The sequence below is a fragment of the Mesoplodon densirostris genome, chromosome 5 (genome assembly GCF_025265405.1).
Source record: "Mesoplodon densirostris isolate mMesDen1 chromosome 5, mMesDen1 primary haplotype, whole genome shotgun sequence".
NCBI classification, from domain to species: Eukaryota; Metazoa; Chordata; class Mammalia; order Artiodactyla; family Ziphiidae; genus Mesoplodon; species Mesoplodon densirostris.
In genome coordinates, this window is record NC_082665.1 from 5519751 (window position 1) to 5539614 (window position 19864).

Genomic DNA, 19864 nt, shown 5'->3' on the forward strand with positions numbered 1-19864 from the left:
CCCTATAAGGGAAAAGAATCTGAAAAATAATAGATAGATATATGTATAACTGAATCACTTTGCTGTACACCTGAAACTAACACAACATTGTACATCAACTCTACTTCAATAAAATTAAATAAATATATTAAAAAAAAGAAGAGTGTCATTTGAAAATCAAGGGCTTTGGTGCCAACAGAAAGTTCCCAGGCTGAGTAGCCGTGAAATGTGCTCTTTGCCCTTTCACCTTCTTCTGGGGTGACCTTCTCCCTTAGTCACCTCACCCCCTTCCACCTATACCTGTCACATCGCCTCACAGGCCCCACTTGCCAGGTGAGAAGTCACTGGGTTAGACTGTTAACCTTGAGTGTGAGTCGGTTTTTCCTCTGAAAATGGCCCTTCCAGGAGGCGAACCCCAGGGCAGCGATGTTGAGGGGTGAAATTTGCAGCTCAGAAACACCAGCAGGAGGGAGGGATATGGCTGTACACGAGTGCACGTGACGGGGAAGAGAGAGGGTCTTCGTAGGTTTCCTCACTGCTGACTCTCATCCAGTGGTGTGGACGGGATGGCAGGAGAGCGAGAGATTCGAAAGTGAAGGCGTTATTTGGATGTGGCACCTGAGTTTTGGATAACGTGTACCAGGGTTCAGATGATGAGGGGTTGATTTATGCAGAAATATACCCACTGGGTCCCTGGGCTCCAGTGTGAGCCGCTTGGATAGCAAGGATGCCTGTGAGTACTTTCCAAATCCAAGTCTGACTTCTCTTGAGTCAGGTCCCTGGATGGACACGGGTCAGCCCAGCACATCACAGTGGTTCCTTCAAAACCACTCAAGGAGGATCAGTCCCTCAGAGCTACCCAGGAGGCTGCATCCTGGGCTTCAGTTCCCAGTTTTGTCTACCAAATAAAACACAATTCTCAACTTTAAAAAGCAAAACACTCAAGGAAACACGTACATGAGAATAGCTTTGTTCTTCAGGGAACTAACGCTAAGATTCACAAAAACAACCTCCACCCACCCAGTGTTCCCTTTCACACCTGGGGAACATTGGTCCATAAGATCCCTATAAATAGCGGACAAGCAGCCCGTGACCCAGACTTGGACTGAGCCCCTTGCCTGTGGGGAAAGCAGCCCAAGGGAAACGTGGGACGACCCTGATGGCCTTCACTCGTGTGCCCCGTGGGCTGACGCCCCTGTGCCCTCTCCCACAGAGCCCCAGTTCTCGAAGGAGCAGGAGCTCTTCGCCAGCATCAACACCACGCGCGTGAGGCTGAACCTCATCGGCTGGAATGACGGCGGCTGCCCCATCACCTCCTTCACACTCGAGTACAGACCCTTCGGGACCACGGTCTGGACCACAGCTCAGCGGACCTCTCTCTCCAAGTCGTACATCCTGTATGACCTGCAGGAGGCCACGTGGTATGAGCTGCAGATGAGGGTGTGCAACAGCGCTGGCTGTGCCGAGAAGCAGGCCAACTTCGCCACGCTCAACTACGACGGCAGTAAGCTGGCCGGCTGGCCTCCCTTGTGCGTCTCGGGATGTGCGCGCGTGCTCGCTGCCCCTCCCCCATTTGACATCCGTCCTCGGCACGGTGGGGCTCGTGCCCCGCCGATCCCCTTAGGCTTTGGGGCCTTTCAGTCTGCTCCCACACGGGCTCCCTAGACCAGGTACCCAGGTGACCTTGGCCGTGTTGCAGGAAGGAGGGACGGAGGGCCCACAGGCAGCTCGTTAGGGAGTCTCGGGGCAGGAGTGACTTCTGGGGCTGAAGGCTTCTGTGCCACGTGGTTGCGTGCTTGGTCGTGACTGTGAGCTAACAGTGATTTTGTTGTCTCCCTCCCCTCCTCCCACCCCATCCCAATCCACATAACAGCTTTCTTGTTTGCTCTCATTTAGCCCTTCAACTGCATGTGCAAAAACAGTCTTCCATCAGTAAAGGAGCTTATGTTAGTCCCTGAGCAGAAATAGAGGCACTGATGGAAATAGACTAAGGTCATGGGATGTTAGCAGACACACACACACACACACACACACATATGCACACATGCATGCAATTGGCATGGGTTTTCTGAAAACCAGGTGAGGTATCTTGTGACGTTTAGTTGACTGAAAATAAGTGATAGACATTTTTATTCTTTTTTGCTCCAACTAGTATAAGGGCAATTTATTGATGTTGAACAAATGCCAAGCCCAGTGAAGCTAAAGGGTGTCGTGACATTGACCGTTCTGCAGTCAGGAAACTTCAAAGTCCTAACTGGCAGCAAGCTGATGCTGATTTCTGCAGCCTTGCAGTGATTTTCACTCGGGGAAAGGCAGTGGTTGAATTAGGTGCTGTGATCACAGGGTAAAACTGGCCTCCATTCATCAGACAGTTTGGAGCTCCGGGCTTAGCTCCCTCAGAGACCCGGTCCAGTGTTCACCAATCAGGCCGGACCACAGTGCTGATGACTTACCCAAAAAGTCTGCGCCAGAGCTAACACCCCAATACTCTATTCTTCGCTGGACAGGCTAAGGGGTGTTCACTCCTCTGCTTACGAGCACTTGGGATCTCGCTTAATCAATACTCTGTCAGGATCTTCCTTGGAGTGCAGGTTATCCTGTTCTAAGAAAAGAGTGTACGTAAACCCAAGGACCCTCGGACATGACCAAAGGATGCTCCAGAGGTGTTGTAGACGTGGCTCCTCCCTTGGCCATTTTCTCCTGGACTGTCCTGGCTGGCCGAGGGCTTGTTCCCTGCCCTCCCCCGCCCTGGCACACTGTAAACCCACCCCTGAGTCTCCCACCAAGGCCATCTCCCCACAGATCCCTCCTCAGCCAGAGACCAGGCTCGCCCGCAGCATTTAGGGCCTGGGTGGGGTGAAGGCAGGAAGGTGCCAAGGTGGGGGTCCTGGTGCTGGTTACACCAGCCTGGGCCCCGCAGCTCCTGAGGCACCTGGTCCAGCTCCCAGACAGTGAGGCTTCTCCTCAAAAGCTCTGATCCTCGTGGGCCACCTTCTAGCCTCAATCACAAGCGACTTCACTCCAAGAGATCCCGTCACAGAGCACCAACCACCGCAGAGCAGTGTGAACCACTTGCTTTCTCCTCCAACATGGTTTCATTCTTTGATCTGACAAAATAAAGGACTTCAACACTGACCATTTTCCTTAGCATTTAAGGGCTCCCCAAAGCCCTTTGCTAGCAGGGTACACATTTGGGCAGGAAGTATATTTCTTACTTTAGATGACTGATGTCCATTAATTGCCTTACAACCATCACGCTCTGGTGCCCAGCTTCTTTGTAATCTGTGTGGTCCAGAGCACACGGCTTCAAGGTGCATGTCCGTGATAGGTTCACAGCTAATCGTTTAATTAGAAACCACCCACGTGCAACATTTGAAACTGTCATTCTTACTTACAAAGCGCTCTGCAGATTTTAAATGGTTGTCTTCTAAAAGAAATATTCTCACTTTATCCAAGATCTTAGATTAAATCACGACAAAGTCCTGGGTGCTACATTTAAAATTTTCTGAAATCTGAAATAATCTTATTACACTAGAAATAAGAATACATATGTATATTTTCCTTGAAAAAGGTCACTTTTTTTTTAACTAAGCTTGTGGATATAAAGCTTTAATATCTTTTGGTCACTTCTTCCTGAAGAATTTTTTTCACTTTAGGAACAACAAACGTTGACCATTAGCTGTATATCTATCAATACCAGTCAGATTTCAGACTTGCCCGTGGCTTTATTTGAATCTTTCTTCTGCCATTTCCTCAGCCAGATATTTCCACTGGTCCTGTGTCATCTTGGTTTTGCAGGCCCATCCTCACCTGCATCCCTTTATGTGCCTCTTATGTGGGTTCTGAGCACTTGCAGACTTGGGTTTGCAGCCAAAACACTCTATATAAAGTTGGAAGAATGATCTTCTTGGCCTTAGCAGAGAGCAAAGGGGCCCATCATTCTGTTGTCCCTGCTGTACTCACTAAATGCAGGACGAGACTCTTTTTGTTCAGAGGGAAATTGTATTATTTTTGCATTATTTTTCCTAAATCACTGACTTCCTGGTCCTTGTTTTACATGGAAGATACAGTGGACTGGAGCATCTTATGTAATGGTCGGTGCCAAAACGCAAGCCCCATAAAATGTGGATGCCTGTGCTTGAATCTCTGCACCCAGTGTATTAAGCCTCTGAGCAGAAGGCAGCTTAAAGCAGCTCAGAGTTCAGTCTACTTAGGTGTTCCCTTGTAATTCTAAATAATCTGAATTTCAGAGCTTTATATGGGCCAATAAGTAGCTTGCTTTAGAGACTTGGATGGCTCCCCTTTGAAGAGTTGGTTTTACTCTTATACCCGGAAGTAGTTTTAAAAGTAAATTTGGCCTTACACCCGTGATGAAAAGCAAGTGAATAACCAAACAAAAAGAGATTTTAAGCTCCTTTAAGCAGGCTTATCTGGTACAGTCTCCCCACAGACTCTCTTCTGTCCACCTGCCAAGCCCATTGTTCCTTCTCTGATGTGCAATTTTTCAAACAGCCCCTCTCAATTGTGCTCTGGGTGACACTCAACTCCACGTAAGTGCGTGTGGCTTTTTTTAAGCACCCAGCCTGGACCTTATGCTTTCAAGTGTCTGCACCCAGCAGTACGTGGCCAAATGAAGCCCTGTTCCAAAAAAACAATGTGCTCTGCCCTTTGCACACACTCTGATTCGACGTTCCCTGGAGTAAGCGTAGGAGGGGAGCGATCAAGTCAAGCAATGAACGAGGACCTGGAGGAGGCGCTCCTCTCATCCCCATCACTGCGGACGCCCTCAGATCACTCGCGCGGTTCTGGTAACCCATCATCCCTAAAAACTCCGCCATGCTGTCGCATTAACAGCCACCTAACATCATGACCCTGCTTTCAGGTACAATCCCTCCACTCATTAAGTCAGTTGTCCAAAGCGATGAAGGGCTGACGACCAATGAAGGGCTCAAGATGCTGGTGACCATCTCCTGTATCCTGGTGGGCTTGCTGCTGCTGTTCGTACTCCTGCTGGTGGTTCGGAGGAGGAGACGGGAGCAGAGGCTGAAGAGGCTGAGAGGTGAGTGGAGGCTCGGCCGTCCCCGTGCAAAGCAGGACAGATGGCTGGCTGGGAGGGAATCGGCCCCACGGAGTGCCTTACCCTCTCTGGGCCAGGTTCCCCGCGCTGCCTGGTTCTGTGACCTGCGATGTGCCGTCAGCAGGACTGCAGGGCCTCACGCGCAACTCATGCAAATGTTACGACTCAGAAATTGAGTGAAAGCCAACCTCTTTCAAGTTTCCAGCAAGACAGGAAAAGAGAATGACTTTCACGAGGGTTTGCCAACCCCACTCTTTAATGTTGAGCCGCCACAGCAATGCCACCAATTATGGCCTCCTTTATTTTTATTTTATTTTATTTTTAATATCTTTATTGGAGTATAATTGCTTTATAATGGTGTGTTAGTTCTGCTTTATAACAAAGTGAATCAGCTATACATATACATATATCCCCATATCCCTTCCCTCTTGCGTCTCCCTCCCATCCTCCCTATCGCACCCCTCTAGGTGGTCACAAAGCACTGAGCTGATCTCCCTGTGCTATGCGGCTGCTTCCCACTAGCTATCTATTTAACGTTTGGTAGTGTATATATGTCCATGCCACTCTTTCACTTTGTCACAGCTTACCCTTCCCCCTCCCCATATCCTCAAGTCTGTTCTCTACCTCTGCGTCTTTATTCCTGTCCTACCCCTAGGTTCTTCAGAACTTTTTTTTTTTAGATTCTGTATATATGTGTTAGCATACGGTATTTGTTTTTCTCTTTCTGACTTACTTCATTCTGTATGACAGACTCTAGGTCCATCCACCTCACTACAAATAACTCAATTTCATTTCTTTTTATGGCTGAGTAATATTCCATTGTATATATGTGCCACATCTTCTTTATCCATCCATCTGTCGATGGACACTTAGGTTGCTTCCATGTCCTGGCTATTGTAAATAGAGCTGCAATGAACATTGTGGTACATGACTCTTTTCGAATTATAGTTTTCTCAGGGTATCCTTTAAAAAGACCTTCCAGGGGTCTTCTCTGGTGGTGCAGTGGTTGAGAGTCCACCTGACGATGCAGGGGACATGGGTTCATGCCCCGGTCTGGGAAAAGCCCACATGCCACGGAGCGGCTAGGCCCGTGAGCCATGGCCACTGAACCTGCGTGTCCGGAGCCTGTGCTCTGCAACAGGAGAGGCCACAGCAATGAGAGGCCCGTGTACCACAAAAAAAAAAAAAAAAAAAAAAAAAAAAAAAAAAAAAAAAGACCTTCCAGATTGGTTCTGGAAATAAGAACTATTTTATTGCTGGGACATGGAAATTGAGGGCTTATGGTCCTGGGAAAGCATTGTGAGGCAGAAAACACACACTTCATTGAATTAGAAATTGGAGCTGAAGCTTGGTGTAAGAGTTTCATTTTAACTAAGAAAAAAAAAGAAAGAATGGAAGATGAGATCTTGGACCAGATGGGAGCCTTTGTCAGCAGCACCGTTATCCCCATGTCTGGTTCTATAGATTCTGTGCGACAGGGCTCTTCCAGCTTCTGGCCAACAGCCCTACCTGCCCTGGTTGTGCAGTGTGAGGCCAGTGAGTTCTTTCATATACAAAGCCCAGTGCAGGACAATGCTCTGAGTCCCTCCTCTTTACCTGTCAGGGTATTTAACCAAGCCGCTTCTTGGTAAAACGTATATATAAGCTGCTTGCATTTTAGTATCAGTGCAGTGAGGAGTATGCAACATCCCATGTATTCTTCGAAGTTACATTTGAGGAATAGGCCTGGAAGCACTGTCCTTATAATATATCTGGGATATCCCCAAGCCTGGCTGGTAGACTTGGAAAGCATTGACCTCTTGTGTAAGTGCTTGATTTGACTGTAGTCCAGTTAGAACAGCAGAACATGGGGATATTTCCACCTGTCTTCAGGTAGCCAGAGCACTCCTTTTGATGGGACTCTAACCCATGTTACCATCAACGTGCTTCTACTTGGACAACAAATTAAACTATTTGAAGTACATGGCACTCCATCTGCACACTTTAATAGTTCTTCCCTGTACACCTCTGTAGCCCAATAATTCAGATGAACCGTCAATCTCATTGAAATATTCTTTCTAAATCACCTTCTCCACTTACCTTTTAATTTTGCAGATTCTCTTGAGTGAATCCTATATCCTAAGGGCCATGCTAGGTGCTCGATGTACAAGATGAAAAGAAAGAGCCTTCTGAACTTTAGGTTTAGTGTATGAGGCAGACGCACAAGCATGTACCAGGTAAAGAGCCAAAATGTCACGAATGCTAAAACAAACAAATCCTACCTAAGCACAAAAGAGGAGGCGATTAATCACCACTAGGGAGGAAAAGGTGGGGGGCATTCAAGAGCTACAGAAAACAGCACTACAAAAACATAATGTTGCCTAATCTATTGAGAAATTCAATATCAGGCGAGCTGTGCTGGATTCTATTCACAAGTGTTCGTCATTAAAATACCAAAAGGACTTTTTTATAACCCTCTTTCACCGAAAACAGAAACCCATTGTGTGGACTTTAGGGACATCGTTATTGAGGTACCAGGGTGGCGTGTTTTTGTTGCATTTAGACAGCCAGGTCTAGCTGGCTGCACTTAGAGGGCTATGAATTGTCCATATAACATTCTTAAAAATCAACGGTAACATTTTCTCACCCATCATTTCTATTTGATGACAAGGGTTTGGCAGCAAATGGGTTAAACGTTGAGGAAATCCTTCCCAGCATCTTCCACCCTCTCGCAAATTCACCTTTTCTTTTTGCCCCTGGTCCCCGTTGCTTACTTTTACCTCCCCAACTATTGTTTGATTTTCCTCTTCTACTTATGACTTAAGCACCTCAACTTCGTTCTGCTTTGCCAAGAGCAAGGAAAAGATGCTAAAGATGTTGCTGACTCTTCCTGGTGCATTTGAGTTAGACTGCTGGCAGGTGCGACATCCTTCCTTTTTGTTCTTAATAGTCCCTTGTAATTTAATTAGCGCTTTGCAAGGACGCTGTCCAGAAAATATCCTGGGCTGGCATTTTTATTGTCGGCATCTCTTCTATTTGACACCACTATTTTGTAGCTGGTCTTCATAAAGAAAGCAATACATCACATCAGCGAGTCCAGTCTTTCATTCCCCGGAAATGGTTTTGTTTTCTTTGTGCCAGAGAAGAGATAGTGCCAGCAAAAAGGTTTCAGTGGGACGAAAATAAGTGCTGTGGCAAAGAAGATGTATTCATGGGAGATGCTGAGAAGCAAAGTATTCCAGAGAAGTAGCTTGCAGGGCACAAAGGTATCTTCAGTCTTGCATTTTACGTGCTTAATAAAAGCTTCCAAATCAAGAGTCTAACAAGAGGGCAGCAAGAAGGCAAAATGTTCAGACACCTAATTCCATCGCCTTCCAAATGGCAAGTTTTACTTTGGATGCACAGAAATATTTAGTTCAACACACCCTCATTGATTATCTACCATATGCCAGGTGTAACATTTTTTAAAGCCAACAGTAAAATTTTCTTATTAACCATTTCTATTTGATCACAAGATTTTGACTAGGTCCTAGAGAGAAAAAAAGGTTACTAAGATTCTGTCCCAGAATGGTCAGCAAAGGCTTTCAAGGGACAGACGCATCTTTCTTTAACATTGAAAACTGTGTCATAAAAGGTCAGAGCAAGTGACTAGGGCTGTTAAGGGGGAATCAGTGAAAGGCCAGACCTTGCCCCCAAAAGATCTTTGTCTTTTAGGCCTGAAGGGCCTTTGAAATGTTATGTTAATTAATACCACAAAGTGTTTCCAATTCTCTCATGAAAAGAGAGGACAGCCACAGGGTTTACGGTAGTAGGTGCCTATCTATTAAACAGAGTTCATTAGTAGAATCATCCAGTTACTACCTGACCCACATAAGGCACAGATCCTATCCCTGGGTTAGAATCAGTTCAAATATATTTACAGATTGAATAACTTCATACAATATTTTATTGTGTAAAATAAGGGCATTTCTAATAATATGTCAAAGTTGCCCGAGCAACCACTGATCAGGATCAAAACTGGAAATAAATCTGGATTACAGGAAAATACTGTAGGGTCCCTAATGAACATTGTAAGATAAACTCCCTGCCATAGACCTTGTTTGATTGCTAGATGCTACTCAATGTTTTTGAGCAGGTTTGTTTCACCGTATAGACAAGCAACCTAGTAAATGCACCATACGTAAACGTGCTTTTATGTAAAAATCAAAAAAAAAAAAGAAGGAAAATGGGACTCAAGCAATTTAGCCAACCTATATTCTTCCTTCCTGAGCTCTTTACTAATTTTAGAGCCTAGTGACCTCCTAAAGTCTAAATTGTCTTCAAGTGCTACATCTTTTTAAAATCTGTAACCTTATCCAGGAGTTCAGAAGCCACATTTTGCTTTAAGTCATGCCCTGATTTTTCCCCACCGCTAGATCCTTTGAAGTGCAAGGTTATAAAATAAATCACCATGACCCCAGCAGACACAACCTTATAAAAATTTGATTCCCATGTCAAGCAAACACGTCCAGGATCACTAAATGCTTCCCTCTCTAGTATGAGTTTACCCAAGAGGGTGCAAAGCACCAAGCTGTATGGGTCAACTGGCAGTGTCAGGCCAAAAAGCTACTTCCAAGACTTCAAAGAAGTTAAAGATAAAAACCAATGTATGACATAAAATTTGACCATGTTTCTGTGGCAAAATGGCTTTCTTCCCTTGAACAGAAGCCTATTTATTATTTTAAGCATGCTTTAAAGTGTAGTAATATTATAAAGCCAATTAGTTCCAGGAGGCCGTTCTCAGAGAGAACGTGGCCTTTGAGTCCTCCACAGGCACAGCTGAAGGGGTGGGCCACGGCTGTTTAATATTCCACTAATCTGCCCTGCAAATGAGCTAAGTCTCTCCTCATCAGTAAGACCAAAGCTTAGCTTGAACTTTAATAATGTAAAGGAAGAAAGGTGTGCATCTAGGAGCGCAAAGACCTTGGACTCAAGGTGGACTTGCGTAAAGATGGTCATGGCACTGATGCATTGAGTCCTACGCATGCAAAGGGTCCCCGGTGCTCCTTAGTAAAGGAGTGGGAGGTGGGCACCCCCAGAGGCCTCATTGCCCAGCTAATAAATGCCCACTTTGGGGCTTAGATGGGACCAGGAGGCTCTACTCTGAAGCTTTAGTTCTCGGCTTTGCGTTTTCTTCCTTCCTTCCTCTCATGTTTCCTTTTGACCTTCATTTTAAAAAACGTATCCTTTCAAAACTTCAAATGTGTTATGGCAGAACTAAATTTTTTAAAAAAGGGTTTCTGTGTCTGAGAGTGGGGAAGCAAAGGAACAGTGGGATGGCGGCAGGGCCAGGCCAAGTGCAGCCGTGGAGCAAGGGATGGCGGGGGTGGGGGGGCCGGAGGAGGCTGGAGAGAGTTGGGGTCACCCTGGGCTTTGCCCTGCCCACGTGTTCTATTTCATCCGTGTTTGTATTTGCAACTTTCTGAGATGGCAAGTCTATACGGTTTTCTTTCTGGGATATATATTTTGTCATGGTTTTGGAATTAGCTTTCATTTGAGCTGATGATTGGGAGTGCTATTTGCGACCTTGTAAAAATGTAAATGCAGGTTTTATAGCCCTTAGGAATATAGCTACTTTATGAGACCCCTTTACATTCCACAGAAAGCAGGGATTGTTGTGAGGGAGCTTGCAAATAAGAGCTTCTGAGAGACGGTAAAGCAGGGGGAAATCTGCTGCCCCCAAATTGGTTTTATGTTTTTGTGGGTGTGAGCTAGTGACTGCTCAGTAGAGGTATGAACCAAGGCAGATGCCGTTCACTTAACTAGAACTTTGGAGATGAAAATGTAATGATGTGGCTATGAATGAGAGTCCTCCTTTTTAAAGAAACATTAGCATATGCACTCAGGACTGCCACAGCTGCAATGTTGGAGGCCTGTGCTGCCTTGTTAATAAGAACCTCTCATGCCATGGACAGACCCCACAGGAGCGATAGTCCACAAAGAACATGGAACCCGGGAGACCACACCACGAGGCTCTTCATCCAGCCGAGGTGCCTCTTCCCAAGAACTGACTGAACCGAGTATTAATTGACAGAGTGCTAGCACTCTCCATGCTTTCTCTCTTCTTCCTTTTCCATAACGCGTTACTATACACTATCTTGCTTTAGTCTCTTAATAGCTGTATAGATAGGTGCAAATAAACTTGACACTGTTATGCTCTATTTTGCTGACATGAAACCTGAAGGGAACTTGGAAATCACACATTAGTTAGGGAAGAATTAGCAGGAGACCCGAAATCACCTTTGTCTACCCAGTTCTCTTTCTGTGAAACTTCTTTGGCTTTGGAACATTCAAGAAAGAAAGCCTGTCACATCCATATTAAGCTAGTTTCAAAAGATGTATCATACGGGTTCGTGCCCCGGTCTGGGAAGATCCCACATGCCGCGGAGAGGCTGGGCCCGTGAGCCATGGCCGCTGGGCCTGTGCGTCCAGAGCCTGTGCTCCGCAATGGGGGAGGCCACAACAGTGAGAGGCCCGCGTACAGCAAAAAAAAAAAAAAAAAAAGATGTCTCAAAGAAACATAGAATTAAAAGATATATTAAAACAGAATCAATAGTGACTTTATAATTTTATATTTGCCCATCAAAAATATTTGGTTTATTTATTTTTTATCTCTATATTCGCTACCACTCAGGCGCCCCTATATTTTTTTAAAAAAAGATTCCTTCTTGTTTGCCTATCTTCTAACCTGCTGCCTTTCTTTCCATTTCTTTTCCCCACTGAATTCTTGAAAGAGTCTTTGATACTCAACTGTTTACACTGAGTCTCACCAGCTCCCAAATCCTCAGTCTCACTGCTCTCCCCACCACTCAAATGAAAGTGCTCTCCTAAAGGCAGGTGACCAATTACCTTCTGATCCCCAAATTCTCCTTTCAGTTATCATCTTCTAGCCCTCTTTGCACATTCACAGTGTTAGCACATGTTATTTTTTTGAAACTGCTTTTTTCCATCTTTCAATATCACTAGGCTACCCTGGTAGTATTTCTCCATCATCTCCCACCCAAAAGATGCAGACGTGAGCACAAAGCCCAGGATGGGCACAGAGAAGTAGCCGGGGCTTAGGAAAGGTGTCACAAAGTCTAAATCTGACACTGAGCTGAAATTTGTGAAAAAAAAGCGACAGACAACACAAAAGGCTGTTGAGCTGTGTTGGGCAAGAAGAAGATGACTTGAGAGGATGTTCTCATCTTAACAGATGGCAGGGAGAAGAAGAAGGACTCAACATCTGTTTTACTTTGATGTGAACCAAGAGGAGAACTATTCAGATGAGAAAATGTGGAAAAAGAATTATAAAAAAGAAGAAAGGGAGAGAGGAAGGGGGAGGGGATTAAGAGAAAGGAAGGGGTTGGGAGGGAGAGAAAAAAGAGGGAAGGAGAGAGGAAGGTAAGAAAGGAAGCGGGAAGGAAGGAAGGAAGGAAGCGGGGAAGGAAGGAGGGAAGAGGGAAGGAAGGAAGGAAGAAGGAAGGAAAGAAGGAAGGAAGGAAGGAGGGAAAGAAGGAAGGGAGGGAAGGAAGGAAGGAGGGAAGGAAGGAGGAAGTAAGGAAGGGGAAGGAAAGAAGGAGGGAAGGAAGGAAGGAGGGAAAGAAGGGAGGGAGGGAGGGAGGGAGGAAGGAAGGAAGGAAGGGTGGAGGGAAGGAAGGAGGAAGTAAGGAAGGAAGGGTGGAGGGAAGGAAGGAGGGAAGGAAGGGAGGCAGGAAAGGAGGGAGGGAGGGAAGGAGGGAGGGAGGGAAGGAAGGAAGGAAGGGTGGAGGGAAGGAAGGAGGGAAGGAAGGAAGGGAGGGAGGGAAGGAGGGAGGGGGGAAGGAAGGAAGGAAGGGTGGAGGGAAGGAAGGAGGGAAGGAAGGAAGGGAGGGAGGGAAGGAGGGAGGGAGGGAAGGAAGGAAGGAAGGGTGGAGGGAAGGAAGGAGGGAAGGAAGGAAGGAGGGAGGGAGGAAGGAAGGAAGGAAGGAAGCGTGGAGGGAAGGAAGGAGGAAGGAAGGAAGGGGGAAATGTCTTTCATCAAAGAGAGACCCAAGTAAGGAATTACCTAGAAATTATGCCACCTGAGGAGTGGTCAAGAAAATTAGAGAATTCAACCTAGAAAAGACAATACTGAAGCCGAGCTACCTGGGGCGTGGCAGCTACCTGGAAATATTCGAATGGTTTTTTCGCCATTTCAAGAAGGTGCCGTTGTTATATCCAGATAGAAATTACACCAAGGGATTTCAACACAAGAGAAGGAAGGTGTCTCTCGTGATTAATTGTATCCTCAGGAAAAACTGTATGTGGCTTTACTGTTCCAGGGACTGGGCTGAGCCTGGGGATAAGGGCAAAGGGGCCAATAGAGAGACAATATGAAAACAGGAAGTTACAATGAAAGGTGCAAGGGCTGTGCTGAACAGATGCAGAGAGGTTAGAAAGGTGCAGATGTCCTTGGAAGCCCAGGGAACCAGAACACCAACTTCACCTGCTGGGCTTGGGAGGGTGTACAGAGCAAGTCACATCTGTCTGCAGGGGTGGGGACAAAGCACCATCTCCAAGGGCCTCAGAGGAACAGAGTCATGGGGGTCTCAGCAGAAAATGCAAGAGCAGGAAACTCAGAGACAGGGTTGGCGGTCCGAAGTAAGAGGCAACCGAGCTGGAAAGACCGCTGGGGCCAGCACGGGCGGCTGGTACCCTGAGCTGAGGATTCCTGTTGGTAGGGAGGTTCCTTTGAGAGTTTCAGAGCGCAGATGCAACCCAGTGAGGGGTGTGTTTCAGATCCATCACCCTTCCTGCAGTGGGGATGTCGCTTAGAGGGCTGAGAGTCCGGAGCTGGGGAGACCAGAGACCAGCTCTCCCCAGAGCTGGGGAGACAAGGAAATGAGAATTGAACTGAGGAAAGAGAAAAGAGCCAGAGTTCCAGGGAGATGTGCTGAGTGGGGAGCCATCAACAGACTTGGAAAGCAGGTCAGCAGTGGGAAGAGGGGTTGGCACCGTATATGCAGCAAGGGCATCGCTCCGTCCCTGGAGCATCCAGCGGCTTGACTCATTCTAACCTCTGTCCAAGGCACTGTGGAAGGGATTTAGACATTTACTATGAGGCTGATTTGAAAAGTTTGTAATGCTCTTAAGATACCATGATTCCATGACTTTAAATATATTATCTTAACTCGGCCCAGATTCCTTCTCACCCCTGAACAGAAGTGTGTCCAAAATTCCATCTCTCTTTCCCTTCTCCCTGTATAAACAGAAGACCCTGAGCCCATCTCAGCCCTGACATGTCTCCCAGCTGGACACTGGATTCCAAATCTGTCCCCAACTTACATTAATATGTTAAAGGACTCAATATGTTTGAAGCCAAACCTCTCAGCCTGCACCCAAATTGCTGCTTCCAAGTCCTTCTAGACAACTGTTTCTGTCCCTTGTGTTACCATATACCCAGCCCTGCATAGCCCAAATCTTGCCATTTCCCTGGACTCCCCACGGTCCCTCTGCCTATCCCGTCCACACGCAGTAGGTCCCTGATGCTTGTAGATGCCCCCTGTCTACTATCATGTCATCCAGTCCCCACCACCAGGCCCCCCATCCTGGGCACTCTGCATTGTCTGATTAATGCTGTTTATGGCATCTGTACCCACTGGCCACCACCTCTGCCCTCTTCCTCCACTTCCCCCCTTGGGCCAAGTAAAAGCTTCCAGATTATGGTCAGTGATGCAAAGTTGCATTTTCTTAGCTCCTGACCATCTTGACCATCCCCATTCCCCACCACCCCTAGAAACTTCTCTCTGTAGTCAAACTGACCAACTCCTTGCTTCCTGAACGAGCTCAGAATTCCAACACAGGTTAATTCTGTGCCCTGGAGCACTCTTCCTGTTAAAGTCCACACTTCCTTTAAGGTGGGCACAGTCTTCCATCCTTTCTGACTCACCCGTCCTGACACAGCACCCTCCAGGGTGTGTTCTCAGTCAGCTGGCATGAGACGTCTGCTCCTCTGTGTGTTCCTAAGGATACAACATGTATCCCCCTCTATGTATAAAGGACTTTGAGGACAGTGGTTAAAAAGAGTTTGAACCAACAGACATTGGTATGATTTCCTGCTCAGCTGCAACAAATGACTGAATGGATCCGGATCCTAGTTTCCTGGTTTCCGAAGGAGGGCACAGTAATTCCCAGACAGAGACTGATATTAAGCGGACATGGGCAAGCAGTCCTAAAGTAACTGGTGTAATCCAGATTCCTAGCATGTGCTTAATTGTGACTGCAGTCCACTCGGTCCCACTCCCCAGAAGACATTCACGCCTGGTCCTTGATGCCAACTGTGCTATCCAGACCCCATCACTGTGCTTCAAACTCCACCAGCTCTCAGCTTCCTCAAAGGAGAACTCACAGAAGAAGTGAGTTTCTATGAATATAATGTTTCTCACCATTTAAGATGAGTCAGAAGGAGGAAATAGTACCTAAGACAGAAAGAGAAAGGGATCCACTGTAAGATGATAAGCATAGGGAAGGGTAGACCAAAATGGCTTTGGGCACCTAAATATGTGGATGAAGATGCCTGCTAATTGTAGACGTGGAAAATTTGCAGTTAGAGCACGTCAGTACTGGAGGGACCTCTGTCCTCACTCATTGGATGCTGCCTTTTTTGATAGAAAAAAAATCATAGAAGCGAAAACTGGGATGACTAACTTCAGGAATAGAAAAAGAACGATGATTACAGCAGAACAAGGAATGCAGGTCCATCCTGAAGATGTTTGAGTAGGAGTTACCTTCAGATTGCGAGCTGAAGTACAGTGTTTGACTATTTGGAAATTTTCCCTCTTTTTTAGAGTATTGAACTAGCCAGTGCTTGGTTGTTACATAGAACTAATTAATCCCAAGCTTCTGGCATTTTATATATGTGTATATGTATATTTACTTTGTAAGTGTTAAATCATTCAGGAAGAGAGGAAGCTCATCATATTTACTTTGTCTTTGCAGATAAATATAAAGCCATGAGCTGAGAAATTAAATGCTGTTTTGCTTTCTTTGCTTTGCCACGTGGGTGGGATAAAGGGAGCTATTTCATTTCCCAGACAGAACCCATCTGTGCACAAAGCCGGGGCCTCACTGCGAGGTGGGAACTGGCATGGCTGACTTGAAAAGCTGAGCTTTGGTTCATGGGGTGCCTGCCCACATGTGGCTGTTCCCGTGACAGTCCACACCTCCCAATTACAGCACTCTGCTCCCCGACATAAAAGGGACTGCATTCAATTGTTAGCCCCCAAAGATGAAAATGCTCCAACAAATGCGTTACTTCACTGGCACTCACACAGACAGCTGAATCCATTTCCAGAAAATTCTGTTCATTGAACACTTAACATCAAGGCTTTTTAGAGAGCAATGAAAGACAATCATAAAGAAGGGCTTTGTGTTCTAAGAAAGGAAACATTCATTTTTGTCAGGTAAAATGTGTAAAAAGAACAAATTATATTTTAAGGGAAATTAGAATTTCAAACCAATGCCATCAAAAATGTTAAAAAAAAAATTACATCATTTTTAGGCAGGATTTCTTTTGTCAGGGGTGGTAACCAGATCTTGGTAAATAATGTCTTCAGAGAAAAGAAATAAAGAACATTTTCTTTCTGTGTTTGAAATAAACATCTAAGTTTCCAGACACAGTGATATGCTGTTTATACAATTCTTTGATCAACCAAAGGGATGCATAGCTCTGTAATAATGACTTTTTAAAGTGATCATAAGCTTTTTCATTTTCATGACAAAAAGAGTAGAATTTGTACTACATAATGAATTACTTTCAAGGTGCTGACTTCTGAAAGTAAAATTAGGTTTTTGGAAAATGGAAAATGAATAGGTTGTAATATAACCTTTAGCAGGTATCTGAGTATTTTTGTACCCATCTTTTTATGCTACATTTATGCATATATGTGTATACATATATATGTGTGTGTGTGTGTGTGTGTGTGTATATATATATATATATATATATATATATATATATGTCTCATTTAGAACAGACAAGGAATCCATAAAAGTTTAGGTTATTAGCAATGATTTCAATATACAATTACATTTAAAAATGGTTATTGTCATCTGATTCTGTAGAATATTTGTCACAAATGCTTAAGTGAATGTTAATGAGTTGTTTATCTTATACTAATATCAGTTTTCTTTCCCCAGATGCAAAGAGTTTAGCTGAAATGCTCATGAGGTAAGAACAAGACCTAGCAGCCCAAATATCATGTTTAAAAGAACTTGCTTTGATGATTTCTTTTTCTTAATGACAGTCTGAAATTGATAACCCTTTTGTCACTTGACATATAATTTTCATTCTATGAACCTAAATATCCATGTAATGCTTGGTTAGAGACATAGATACCAAATAATATGCGTTTATGCACACCATAGGTAGTTTTCTTGTTGGCTGGACTCAACCAGTAGAACATTTCCCATTCACCTGAGTATAATGAGGCACATTTTAAGTAAGTAGCTTTGGTTTTGCTTTCACCAAATATGCCACTTTGAGGTCAAGCTTTCTTCCTAACAGTTAGCCAGGTGAAAGGGAATCCATGAAAGGGAATGGGTTCAAAATTGATGGCCTGATCAGGGAAGATTCTCCTTGCCTTCAGCTCCCACTGCACCTTTAGCACCCCTCCACCAGAGCACCCACCACCTTCTGCTGCAAATATCTATTCAGTCTGGTCTTGGAAGTCACAGCCTATTTCATCACCATGTTAGGAGAAACCAGCACTATAGTTGCCCCACTCATAACTATTGAGTAGATGAATGATTAGGGGCAGTAGAATAAGTAAGTGCATGTTCACAACTGTACAAGACACCCCAACCTTTGCACTTTATATTGTAATGATTAAACCAAAAGTAAAAAGAGGATAATCAGAGTCTACCAACCAGATAAAAAAAAATGTCAGGGAATTTCCTGGCGGTCCAGTGGTTAGGACTCAGCGCTTTCACTGCCAAGGCCTGGGGTTGGATCCCTCATTGGGGAGCTAAGATCCTGCAAGCCGCAAGGTGTGTCCAAAAAGAAAAATGTCAGGGACCCTGATGGTGACCTTGATGTTGTCATTTTAGGATGACTAACGTAGGAGGTAAAAAGGATGGAGTATAGGGTCTCTTCCCATCCCCTACAGCACCACAGTTGGCTTTAACTTCCTCCCTCATCTTTACATATCAGAGTAGCACTTTATTGTTATTCACAAAGAGACCTCTCCCATATCACCAGTATGTGTGAAGACCTAAGACAGAGGTTGAATACAGTTGGCCCATGGATTACATTTCCCACAGATGTCTTTGTTTGTCCATACTGTGTTTTAAAAGTGTGAATTGTTGGTAACAGATATGAATGAATCAAGAATGACTCTGAACTATTTGGTGTGAGCAATTAGATAAACATTGGTGCCATTTGCCGAGATTAGGAAGATAGATGCAGGGTATGGACTTTTTTTTTTTTTTTTTTTTTTTTTTTTTTTTTTTTTTGTAGGGCAGAGGAAGGCGATGTGGATCAGAATGAAAAGGCTTGTAAGGGTCATGTTGGGGATGCTTTTTAAGCCTCCAATGAAGGTGTCAGATAGCTGGTAGCAGGAATCTGGAGACCAGAGTAGAGCTCAGAGATGCAAATGGTCTGTAAAATGTCTCCATCGATCTAATCCCATCATGCTAGATTAAACGTACATGAGAAGATTATGAAAAGCCATATGAAATGCCTTGAGTCCATGCTCTTGTGCAAGTCTGTACTTGTTTGCTAGTGGTCACATAGAAAGCAGCCAGACACATGTGCGCTTGTATTGAACAAATCTGACAAAAATATCTGGAACACAAATAAGCCAGAGTCATTCGATTTATAATAATTAGCTATCTAATAAAGTAGATTTTCTAATGTAGTCTTAAAAATATGAAATTGTTGATGTCCTTTAAAACTCAAGACATTTCACATAAAACTGTGGCTTTCTGACTTCTCCTGCTAGTGTCCTGCCACACGGGGCACGGCCTCGTTGATCACGGGTATCTGGACCTGTGCTTGACGCCCCCTTTAGACTGGGTGTAACCTGCTCAGCCCAGGGGCCCCTGTGCCTGTGTCCACCCAGGTCCACCTCCCTGATTTGTACCCCAGCCTGGTTCCTGCAGCTGCGTGTCCTCCCAGATAGCTTCTGGCCACTTCCTTCATGCACTCCCAGATCATCAGTCATGCCTCTCCCCAAAGCCTGTGACACCGGGGTCCGTGATTCCTGACAGGTTCAACATTTGTTTCGTTAGGGTGATGTGGTATTGGCTTCTCTGCTGCCTTCCCTCCCTCTTGTCATGAACCCCAGAGAAGACATCAGAAAGCGTCTTCTTCCTTCTTTGTTAACAGGGCAGTTACCGTGGTGGAAAGACCACCTACTGATAAGAGCAGGAATTGGTAATGATATTTGCAGTTGCCAACATGAAATTAGGAAGATTAAAACTAGTAATTACTCCCACTTAAGGTGTTTAAGGTGCTTTTCTCCAAAGGATGAAAGTGATTGAAAAGGAAGAGAATTTCCAAGCTCCTCAAATAGGTGAATTTTTATGGGACTAATTTAGAAGAGAAAGCAATGTTTTTATTCATGAAGGGTCAGTTCGATCTAAGTTTGGCAGGTTAACAGGCCAAGCAACAAAAACCCTTGTCCCCTACCTGGTCAGGTTAGGGCCAAGCACATTCCAAATGTCGGCCAGGAAGTCTAGGCAAGTCAGATCCTTTGGTACAGAGAAGCCCTACTGAATTGCTGTTCCTGATCTTCGTCACTGGTTTCTCTGGGAAGGTGAGGACTGGGCAGGCTGGGACATAGAATCATG

General features: G+C 45.1%; 1 protein-coding gene across 1 annotated transcript in view; it reads left to right on the forward strand.

Moving 5' to 3' along the window:
- Positions 1-19864, forward strand: part of DSCAM (DS cell adhesion molecule) — a 753140-nt gene that overhangs the window by 697340 nt on the left and 35936 nt on the right. The window contains exons 27-29 of the mRNA XM_060098767.1: positions 1193-1483; positions 4862-5038; positions 17213-17243. Of these exons, the coding sequence (XP_059954750.1) occupies positions 1193-1483; positions 4862-5038; positions 17213-17243 (499 nt within the window). The remainder of the gene's footprint in view (positions 1-1192; positions 1484-4861; positions 5039-17212; positions 17244-19864) is intronic.